The following is a 12,082-nucleotide window of genomic DNA, read 5'->3' as shown; positions in this document are numbered from 1 at the left end:
ATGACAGGTACCAGGAAGTGGACGGTTCTCCTACGCTCGGGATTGCCAGTCCTCTCTCCCCTCCTCCCGAAGCAAGGCGTGTAAAGCAGCCTTGCTTCGGGAGGAGGGGAGAGAGGACTGGCAGTGTAAAGCAACGAAGCGACTTACTCTTCTTGCAGCCCCCCTCCGGAGACGGACATCGGCAGAGACGGACCGCGGCTCCCCTGCCTCCCGGAGGCAGCTGCCGGCAAAGATGGATGCCTGCACGGGCGAAAGCGGCTCCTGTGTGTGCAATAGGGCCGCTCAAGGCGTGACGTCACGACGTTTGGCATCACGGCATCGCTTATAGGAGCTTAACCAGCACCCATGGACGCGGCCAGGGCAGGTGAGCGGGGGCTGGGGGAAAGTTTGCTGCCTACCCTTACCCCTGCCTCTAACGCAGGGGTAAGTGTAGGCGGTAAGTTAGCAGGTTAAATGCGCATCAAAACGGCAGGTTAAAAAAGCGTTACTGTATGGGAGGGAATAGCTAATTCGATCGTTTACATGTAATATACATGCCGCGGGCGGAAGGGGTTACCCGGTGATTTAAGGACGCGGTAAGAGTAGGTTAAAGGGGATAGTGTATCGCGGGTTGGACTAACGCAGCTGAAAAGTGAGTAGAAAGCGGGTTAGGAGCAGGGTAACCGCGGCCGCACTTTACTGTATTGGCCTGTAAGGGAAATGAGAGAGTGCTCTGGCTTAATATTAACTGGTGTTCTCCGGGATTCTTTTGGTGGGAAGCTGGAGTACAGTCAGAGTAGGGGGATCATCTCTCTCTCTCTCTCTCTCCTCTTCTGCAGTCCATCTGGCAGAGGCCCAGCAAGGCCATGTTTCCAGACTGCCTTGACTAGACTCCTGGGCACTGCTGCCCAGACTCCTAGGGGGAAGCTGGATACCAGTTTCACCATGGACCACAGTCAGTGAGCGGTAATGGTCATTTATTTAATAGACTGATTTTCCTAAGATCAAAATGTTGCACAATGAAATAGTGACTCGAGTCCCATTCCTTCATGAGATGAATTCTGTGGGAGGGCGCGAGTACTGAATATGTCTTTCAAGGAAGAGCCACAAATAACATATTGGTACAACAGAGAAGCAGATGTTGATGATGTTGATGCACAGTAAATGGGAAGATCTTTGATGCCATTTCTGTTTTTCAACTTCCTACCATGTTGCACCCGTGAACTCAGTCTGTATCGGAGACTTTTTAAGATTTACCTCGTTGACTTCTGGAACCCCTGGAAATTAAAGTAAAAGGTTTTGTGGAAGACGCCTCAGGAGCGAGACTTCCTTAAACCTAAGAAGTGAGCCAGGGAGTTGGAGTCTGCCGTTCAAGGGAACAGTTCTGGGAAGGACTGGTAATTATTGGGGGCAGTCAGATGGGGGGGGTCACAGAGGTGAAATGAGTTTTGTGTTTTCCCTGTCCAGTTTGAGGAATACAGCCCTCATCAGGTCCCGTTCTTTTGTTTTATTTGAACCCACAGAAGCTGGTGCTCAGCTCCCAAGCAGGCATCAGAACCCCTATCATTTCATGTGCCCTGAAAAGCGGTCACAACAGTAAGGGGTTGTCAAGGAAGGCCCCCTTAACCATAATGTTTTGGTTTTAAATGGTCAAAGCACAACTTATTCTAAGTCAGCCAAGCCTTTTAGATATTAATTCAATCTCTCATTTTTCCTGGCATCCATTCCCTAGGTTGCAGTATATTTGCATGTCATCAGCATAGATCAGATACTTTCATTCTGCTCTGCTGGTAATCTGAGCAAGTGGCTCAATACACACACTGAATAATACCGGGAATGGATAATATGAAACCCTGGGGTAATCCACACTGTAAGGCCTAAAGATATCGAGAACACATCTCCAAGATATACCCTTTGTAATCTGTTCTACCGAAAGCTTAAAAACCATTTTACGGCCTTGCCCTTGATACTTTGACAACAAGATACTATGAGGTAGATTTTAAAAGCCTTGTGCGTGTTACCGGCATCACTTTGCTACAGCTCCTCAGTAGATGTAGGAAGAGAGAAAGAAAGAGTGAGGAACCCTTTTAAAGGGCTCAGTCTGACACTCAATATAAGCACCATTGTAAGGGGGAGTGCACTTTGATTTGGGGTGAGTATTCGGGAGGTGGTGTTACAGAAACACTCAGAAGTATTCATTGTTAAACTGTCGTCATTAAAGAATTTTAGGCCGTAGAAGAAATGAAATCTAACACAAGGAATTGATCTGTACGCTGCAGTCTCTGCTAGCTGCACTGTAGAAATCAACTCCCTTTCATCGCTTAGAAGAGCTAAAGATGTCAATTTTGTAATGAATACCTCTGAATGTTTCTGTAACACCACTCCCCGAACCCCAACCCACCTTCTGAAAACACAGGCCCGTGCTGAGTTGAGACCATACATGCCTACCGGGATATATAAATATACACACATACATAAGCAGACACTGTACATACATGAACATACACGTATGCAATATTTGTATATTTTTGTGGATTTTAGTTCTCGTGAAACACGACATATGGACAGTATATTAGATGTTAAATCCTTTTATCTATTCTCCATAAGGCAGGTATAGAACAGCCAACGGCACCGAAAGTTTGCCTGCACTGCCTTTTCTCAATCCTGTTCTTAACATACTAGCTAAGTGCAGTTTAAATGCCCAATTAACCTTTACAATGTTTGCCAAGGCTGCAGACCACAGTAGTGTAGCAATCACTGCTAGGCAGCCTGATGGTTTTGTGGTGATGGGGGGGACACATGCCCCCTGAGAACTGGATGAAACCGATTGACCTATTTCACAAACACAGGCGGGCTGTGGGGACCCATTGTGTTCGGTTCTACTGCTGCCGCCTATTATTATTCATACAGCGCCAGTGTATGCAACACCACACAAGGTCATACACCGCTGACCTGAGACAATTTCAGTCACGTCCCTTGGAGGTGCAAGATGCTGTATTCCCAGTACCTGCCACCAGACTGCCCAGCAGCCCCAGATGTAGCACCCTCTGATTTTCAGCGCAATCCATGTGCTCTCGAAATTAACAAGAACCAATAAAATCCTACAGATCCTGAGCAAGAAACATGTTTTGGCCTGATCAGCTACAGCACTACAAAGATATCATGCATCAATAAAACCTCATTTATTTAACATTTCAATTTATTAGAATTCAAAGAACAAACAGCAAAACTCATGAACTCTTCCATGTGGCATAGCAACATCCAAAATGTTACAATAGACAGTTTACTATTTTTGCCCATTAGTACTCCCCCCCCCCCATATAATACATCCAAAACACTGGGGCCGATGCAAAAATAAGTGCAGAAAGCAGGCGCTAAAAAGTCAGCGCCCGCTTTCTTAACGCGCACATGGCGTCCGCAAGGTGGTTACCGGCGCTCTGTCAGTTACGGTCACCGGTGCCGATGAACTCGACATCGGTTTTCTTAACTGCAGTCTGCATATCAGCGTCGGTCTTCTTAATGCGGCCGGCTGAGTTGTTTTTTTTTTTTTTTAAACAAGAAGTACAAAAAAGCAGTTTTTTCTGCTTTTCTTTACTTCTTTTCAATGCCCTCAGCTATTAACGCCCGCTCCAGGCAGGCGTTGATAGCTGAGCGATAAATGCGCGTCTGAGACGCACATTTATTTTTCTTGCATTTGGAGTGAATGAGTAATGGACTCGTTCACATGCATCAGGGGGTGGATTAGCGCCTATTTAACCCGCGTCCGACTGCAGGTTATACTGAGCGCTCGGCTGAGCGCACTGTACTGCATCGGCCCCACTGACAGGAAGTACAATTACCTATAGCAACCATTAAGCCCATGGTAAAGAATACCTAGGGTCCTTTGTTTTCAGATTAAACTGATTTTTAGACTAAAAAGCTACTCTAGAGCAGCAGATGAGCATTTCAAGGCCTCCAACCACTGCTTGAAGCCAGTGTGGGCCAAATCACCCCCCACTAGTGAAAGCGCTCACATCCAGGGCCTGCCATGCCATGTTTCAAGTCCCATCTTCTCATTCTCCAAACAAAGTACCTGCTGTTTGGTGTCGCAAATGTGTTTGAAGCAGGCCTTGTCCACCAGAAGCACTTCCTGGCAAACTCCCTGGCTCTGCACAAAAGCAGATGTGCAGTGCTACAGAGCGAGGGAGCCTCAGTAAGCATGAACATAAAAAATAAGAAATTGCCATGCTGGGTCAGACCAAGGGTCCATCAAGCCCAGCATCCTGTTTCCAACAGAGGCCAAAACCAGGCCACAAGAACCTGGCAATTACCCAAACACCAAGAAGATCCCATGCTACTGATGCAATTAATAGCAGTGGCTATTCCCTAAGTAATCTTGATTAATAGCAGTTAATGGCCTTTTCCTCCAATAACTTATCCAAACCTTTTTTGAACCCAGCTACATTAACTGCACTAACCACATCCTCTGGCAACAAATTCCAGAGCTTAACTGTGCGTTGAGTGAAAAAGAATTCTCTCCGATTAGTCTTAAATGTGCTACTTGCTAACTTCATGGAACGCCCCCTAGTCCTCCTATTATCCCCCCTCAGCCATCTCTTCTCCAAGCTGAACAGCCCTAACCTCTTCAGCCTTTCCTCATAGGAGAGCTGTTCCATCCCCTTTATCATTTTGGTTGCCCTTCTCTGTACCTTCTCCATCGCAACTATATCTTTTTTAAGATGCGGCGACCAGAATTGTACACAGTATTCAAGGTGCGGTCTCATCATGGAGCGATACAGAGGCATTTTTGACATTTTCCATTTTATTAACCATTCCCTTCGTAATAATTCCTAACATTCTGTTTGCTTTTTTGACTGCTGCAGCACACTGAGCCGACGATTTTAAAGTATTATCCACTATGACACCTAGATCTTTTTTCTGGGTGGTAGCTCCTATTATGGAACCTAACATCGTGTAACTACAGCAAGGGTTATTTTTCCTATATGCAACACCTTGCACTTGTCCACATTAAATTTCATCTGCCATTTGGATGCCCAATCTTCCAGTTTTGCAAGGTCCTCCTGTAATGTATCACAAACTGCCTGTGATTTAACTACTCTGAATAATTTTGTATCATCCGCAAATTTTATAACCTGCTGTTGCAGAGGGAAGATGAGCAAGGGAGACTGTCGTCAGGATGGAGGTGGGGAGAGAGAGAAACATGCTAGACAGGGGATGAGGGCAGAGGTGGGGATGCTGCTGAGTGGGTGGATGGCAGAATCTGCTTAATATTGTTTTATGGTCCTGGATTCTGTCCACTAGAATAAACTCTGATTTTTACCTGGAAAAATGGGTCATTTATTTTCAACTGAATTTCTCTGGTTTTTGTTCTTGTCACAATAAACCCTGATAAATTCCCAGGAAAAATAAACAATAAAAACAAAAAAAATTAAGGTCGCTAAGAATATCTGAACACCTAAATGTAATTTAACAAAATACTTCTCACTTTAAGTAAAAAGAAGAGATATACACATCCCAAGTATCTAAACAGGCTTTATTTTTTACAATAACCTTCTAGTCTGCATATATATTTTTCCACAAATAGATGATACAAAGCATTCCTCCATCGTGTCATCAAAACCCTAATTTATTACAGTAACACTTGCAATGATAAAAGCTCCGACCACATAATAGCTGCTAAACTGGTCTGGAAGCCACAGAATGGGTTTCCATCCTCATTAGCAGGTTTTTGGTTCTCCTGAGGCTTGGTAAAGTGGCAACACGTTTTTGCAGCAAGGAGGAAGCACTATTGCTTGGAGGGAGTAGTCTCAAATGCAGTCTAGAGGATCAACTGTCTAAAGCACGGACAAAGTACTGCCACTTTTAGCGCTGGCAGCCCAACATGCCATCATGGGATGGTTATCCTGCCCCTGATTTTCTCACTGTTCTTCCAGTGCACTGTGGCTCCTGTCCTGCAGAATACATTGTGGTGCGAATAAGAAAACCAAACCTTACCGACACCACTGTTATCTGTAATGAAAATCTAGACACAAACTAGTGTCTGGTATAATAAGCGTTTTCTTTCCCCATTTTGGATCTATGGCAAGCAAGGGTGGCCAGCTCTGGTCCTCGAGAGCCACAAACAGGCCTGGTTTTTAAGATATCCACAATGAATATGCATGAGAAATATTTTCATACAATGGAGGCGGTGCATGCAAATCTATCTCATGCATATTCATTGTGGATATGCTGAAAACCTGGCCTGTTTGTGGCTCTTGAGGACCAGAATTGGCCACCCCTGCCATACATTCAAAATGAAAGAAAACCTTTTACATCTGACACAAAGAGTTGGCAAGAATACCTGGATTAAACAGGAAATGTGCTGAGAAACTGAATTAGCTTGGCAATGCTGGCAAAAAAAATGTGTTGACCAGGAAAACCAGATCAAACTACATGCTAAGTCTTGGAAGGGGGCGAAGTAAACTACCCAAAGGTCACTCAAAGAACCAGAAGAAGAGGGACGTTTTGAACTCACATCACAAGGCCTTCTCTTCAATCACAGCCCAGTGCTATAACCATGATCTACTCTCCAGTAAAGTTCTTCTATGCATTCATCATGTGCTATCATCATAATGGCTCAGTGTTTCCCAACTCTGTCTTGGAGACACACCTGCCCAGTGGGGTTTTCAGGATAGCCACAATGAGTATGCATGAGATAGATCTGCATACATTGGAGACTCAGTTTATATAAATCTATCTCAAGCATATGAACTGCAGATATTCTGAAAACCCAAATGGCTAGGTGTGCCTCCAGGAGAGGGTTGGAAAACACTGATATAGCACCATGTTAAACAGGCCAGGACGAGCCAGTCCTGCTTTAACTCCCAATCCAAGCAGGACCTTGTAGGTGCACTGATTTTTCTTTAAGAAAGTGGAAGCACAGATCTTTAGATGCAATAGGAACAGAACCAGGACTGACTCTGGCCTGTCTCCCTTTTGACCATGGACCTAGTAAATCAAACTAGTTAGTGGCTTGAATAGCAGATTATGGACGTGCTGGAACCTGCCTTGAAATCTGGACAAGGGGTAGCAACAAATAAAGTCAAATTATGGGCTAAGTGAAGCTTAAAGCAGTGCACGTTGCTGTAGATTTTAAAAGAAGACCAACTTTTAAAAGATCTCTTTCTTCTCTATAGTGATGGTAAATTATGGCAGAATCGCCTACTTTTTGACAGCTTTTGCAAAAAAGTTCCAAACAAAAAGGGGGGGAGGGGGAATAAGTATGAATATGCTTAATTTGCATCCATGCTGCTGAAGATATTTCCATCAGTAAACCCCCATATGGCTCAACTTTTTTAATTATTTTGGCTAATCTATGTAGTAATTCTGTGGTGAATGCTTAAGTGTTTCATTTCTAGTTTCCCTGGCAACATTACATCAGCTTGCAGACAGCTGGCTCCATACTTTGAAACCATAACAAATGCACCGAGCCAATGTACAAAATGATACTTGCTTTAAAGCGAGAGCACGCCATTCAGCTGCCAGTGGGAAAGAGCAGGACCTGTGGGGCCTTTGCTTTCCCCCTAGGGTGGAGTCTCCTTTGCAGTTTTCTCTTGGAAGAAGTTTTATAACCTTGCACATCTGCAATGTTCTCATACCAAGACCTAAAGCCAGTTCTGGGGGAACTCTCTATTATACAACTTCATGATGGACTACAGGGACAGAGAGAGGTGGAATCAACAGCATCTGCAAGCACTAAGGCTTCCACATGGTGACCATCAACATTTGCTGTCGATAGCTGAGTACAAAGATTTGTCATAGCTGACAATTGCCTTGAACAGACTGCTGCTCAATTTAATCAAACAAGAAAAAAAAAAAAAAAAGCATTACAAACTCCCGATAGCTCATATAGGCAGATATACGAATAGTGCTTTAGGGACATCGTGTCTGCTATGTTGGGATGGGTAGAGAGCTTGAAAGGAGAACTCGTGAGTAACACAAGGAAATATTTCTGCACCGAAAGGATGGTGGATGCAGGGAACAGTAGAAGTGATGGAAGTAAAAACAGTATCAGAATTCAAGATAGTAGGGGACAAGCATAGAGGATCCTCAGTTGCAGGAAAGTGAGCATAAAGTCGGAGACCAAATAGGGTCACGATACCGCAGTAGAAGGCATAAACGGGCCAAACAGATGGCCTCTGTGGTCTTCATCTACTGTCATATTCTACATTTCTGTTTAGAAATACAGTCCGCTCCACTTTGGTTTCAACACTATGGCTCTAATATAACACACGGCAAGTTTTAGAGCACAATAAAGCAAACGGACATTCTGTGCAAAGATAGAGACTCAACGAGCTCGTCTTCTAAAGCCGGCTAAATATAACTAAACAGTCTCATGACCCAAGCCAAACAAAAGTAATCTTCTTCTAATAAATATACATTGAATCCAGAAGCAGAACATGTGTAAAGCATAAGCAGCTGCTGGCAACAGTAAATGTTTCTGCCCTAGCTTCTTGTTAAAAAAAATTTAAAGACTTTCCTGTAAACTTCCAGTGTAACACTTATTGACAAGCCACCAAAGATCTCACACATTACAATGATCAACAATTATTCAGAGCTGGGGAGGTGGCAACGAAAAAGTAAAGAAATGCTCACCCTTTTTTAGTATAATATATAAAGCTCTCTTTTTTTTATATTATTTTTTTAAAACAAGAGCTTTTCCATAAGCTCCAGCAGAACACCGAGACAAAACGCATACTTTCTTCAGTTCTTTTGCAATGCTTTTATTTATTTATTTATTTTTAAATCTACCAAAAGAGTTATTTACTCTTTCACTTCCCTCACCCTCCCCTACATACACAAAGAAATAAAAAGATATACATTGAGTTGGAAAGGGACAAGGGAAAAAAAAAAAAAAAAAGCACCTTCTTCAAATCTCAATAAGGAGCTAAGCCTAGCAGTAGGGAAGGATTCAGTTTCTTTCCAGACACATGGACATCACATGCGCACACCTCGCACCGCGGCACATCCTAGCACTTACCAGCTTCGGCATTTAGGCAGGCCTAAGGCACGATTCGGACGAGCTCCTCCTGAGCACTTGGTGCTTGCTCCGATTTCAGCCCCTGTAGCTCCCCAAAGTCTGGGATTAGGCGCTTTTCGAGCGTTACCATTTGACGGCAATCATAACATGCACGGGACTTCTCCTCTCCCGAGTTACATTGTCAAACAAAGACTTGGCTCCAGTGCAACCCGCTCATATGTGAAGTAGTCAAAATAAATAAATAAATAAAAAAACCCGAGCAGAAGAAAGGAAGATACTGGACTTAATTAGCTGCTTTCTGCTCGGCAACTGAATCCCCAGTTCCTTGCTGAGCTGCATAATTTGCCAGAAAGGCAGAAGTCATCAGCTTTAAGCAAATCTGCTATTCACCACAAGGAAAAAAGGGAGTGTTGTATGTGGTAAACAATCCCAGTTTTCACTGACGAAAGCTAAGTGACCTCTTGCTGGCCTTCAGTTCCCTAATTACTGTCTATGGAATTTCAGCGAAAGAAGGAAAGGGGGAAAGGGAAGGAAAGAAAGCAAGGGGGAGTCCCTGGAAGCTGGGATGAGGCCTAAACCCGCATATCTGTTGGGAGTTTTATATTACAAGCAAGGAGAGCAAAAGCACAGCGGAACTCTGCTTAAGATTATTGTTGTTGGCTTTGTAAACTTGTATAGCTAAATAATAATAATAATAATAAAGCATGTGCCTTTCTGTAAATTTAACATTTCAATGCATACTTGTCAGATGCTACTAGATTTTCAGAGATTAAGACAACACATCACAGAGAGGAAGAAGGTGACATTCCTAGGGGGGGGGGGGGGGGGCTTTTTTCCAGGCCTGAATACTAAATTAGTGGCCTTACCATCAGGATGCTAAAAAAGACCCAGTAACAAACTTATGACATTTCAAAGTGAAAGGATCCAACACTTTGAAAGAAACACAAAGGAGACATAAAACTTCTTCACTCATCGCCAGAGAATTTCTGTTTGTCTCCCTCAAGTTTCTCATCCTTTGCTAAAAAAAAAATCTTAGCATCCCACCCCCCCCATCTGTTGCGCTGCGATGGACAAGAGCACCAGGGGGCACTCTCCAGTGCCGGACGAAATGTGTGCCCTTGCGGTGAAACGTCCTCACCTTGAGCCTCGACCGAACTTGCATGCTTCCTTGAGACCACTACCGCAATGGTGGTCTCTGAATGGTCCTCCGACCGTTCCAAGCCCTTTTGGACTGCCACTAGGGAGCGGAGGGAAGCAGCAGGTCGGACAGAGGACAAGGCAGACGAGGACAAGACACAGGACAAGGATACAGACGAAGACTCAAGGCAGGCGTTGAGGTAAACTTCAAAGGAGTGCTGCGACGCCACGCGCCCTACACACCCCAGCCGGGATGGTCGCGGACCATGTTGGAGGCGAAGCAGCAAGGCTGGCATCGACTCAATTACATTAGAGTTCAAGATGGCAATAGGTACTGAAGAGAAGGACTCGAATCCAAGGAGAAGGATATCAGGACAGACAAATGAAGGTAACCGGCCAAAACTCCAGGTGGCCCCATCCTGAACTGAGCCTTGGGAACCCGGCGATCGAAGTATCAAGAAGGTATCCCGAAGTTGGACTTGAAGACGGACCACAGGAGGGAAGCTCTGGAACCCTGAACATGAAGAAGATCAGACGAGAGAGAAGATCTGAGACGGTACTCAGATGGACAAGGAAGATCTTTGATCCGAGATGAAGGAGACTCCAGATAGAGCACTAACACCCATAGCCAGGGAAGAGGCTGTGGTGGCCAGACTGGCCCTCAGGCTATCCACCGGAGCAATGCCCGCCGGGGGCTAGACGTAGCCGGAGTCCAGAGCATCAAAAGAGGAAGATGAGTCTCCAAGGCAAGGATCCAGGACATCCGAAACAGACTCCCTGGACACTCGATGAGGAGCAGCTGGGACAGATGAAGCGGACGTCCAGAAGACTCCAGACCCAGGAGCGACAGACAGGAACATGGGTACCCTCGGCTCTGGAGATGGAAGAATCCCACCAGCGCCCTACACACCCCAGCCGGGGTAGTCGCGGACCACTGGGCCACTATGCGCCCCACCAGCCCGCCCAGCCGGACTGGTCACGGACTACGAGGAATGGGAAGACGGAACCTCAGGAACCTTTGGACTGGAATGGTACATCAGGATAAAGCTGGAACAGACACATCAGGATAAAGCTGGAACAGAGACATCAGGATACTGAAGACAGTACGAAGACATGAGACCAGGAACGTAGAACATCAAAGTAGTCAGGAACAAGGAATGGGATCCTATGACAAGGATGCCAGGCAGGAGCTGGAAACGGAGATCCTGAGGAGACCTGCTCCAGGAAGGAAGTTGCTCTCTGCGAAGGCGAGGAAGTACTAACAGTGGAAGCCTTTTGTAGACTGAAGCAGGAAACACCCAGGGAGGAGTTCACAGGAGAAGCCAGAGTGACCACTCCCTGCTGGCCCTTTAACTCCAGGAAGGGGGCGCGGCCCGCGCCTAAGGAGAGGAAGCAGGAAGTCTGCAGGACCCTGGACAGTGGCCCTGCAGACGCAGACGGTGAGGAGGAGCTAGAACTGGGCCGTGCAGGCCCCGCAGTGGGAGGCAGCATCCAAGCCGCAAAGAGGAGGGCAGAGGAGCAGCCACATGCCGCAGGGGAGCCCAAAGGCATCGGCGGCCTCTGTGCGCAGAAAGAGACCCGGTGTGACTCCTGGCGTCGGTGGCTCCTGCCGCATGAGGGCAGGCCTTCAGGCCTGCTAGAAGATGGCGGCATCCGCTGCTGGAGAGGTCCGGGGGATGCGGCCTCTGGGCCACGGAACAGCAGCGGCTCCACGCCGCGGGAGAGGCCCCTGCTTCTGCGGCCTCCGGGCCACATAGGAGAGATGACTGCGGCCCTCTGCCGCAACGAGACACAGCAGCAAGGCCCGCCGTGCTGAGGACAGCTTGGGCGGTCCCCGGATTGTATGGGAGTGGCGTCAGAAGTCGGGCTGAGGGAAGGAGGAAGGTAAGAGGCCTCCCGTGGCTGGAGCCACGGGAGAATCGCAACCCATCCTTATTCTTTATAACA

At 46.1% G+C, this 12,082-nt stretch overlaps 1 protein-coding gene across 6 annotated transcripts in view; it reads right to left on the bottom strand.

The window, feature by feature from the left end:
- Window positions 1–12,082, bottom strand: part of SASH1 (SAM and SH3 domain containing 1) — a 590,251-nt gene that overhangs the window by 117,572 nt on the left and 460,597 nt on the right. Inside the window, exon 1 of one of the 6 annotated variants that reach the window (XM_029594050.1) lies at window positions 8,999–9,312. The exons of the other annotated variants lie outside the window; for them this stretch is intronic. Coding sequence (XP_029449910.1) covers window positions 8,999–9,010 — 12 coding nt within the window. The 5' untranslated portion in view covers window positions 9,011–9,312. Of the gene's footprint in view, window positions 1–8,998; window positions 9,313–12,082 lie in introns of those variants that run through there. 6 annotated transcript variants of the gene reach the window in all.

Source organism: Rhinatrema bivittatum, chromosome 3 (assembly GCF_901001135.1).
Source record: "Rhinatrema bivittatum chromosome 3, aRhiBiv1.1, whole genome shotgun sequence".
Lineage (NCBI taxonomy): Eukaryota > Metazoa > Chordata > Amphibia > Gymnophiona > Rhinatrematidae > Rhinatrema > Rhinatrema bivittatum.
Note: the sequence above shows the minus strand (reverse complement) of the source record. Positions and strands in the feature narration are given on the sequence as shown.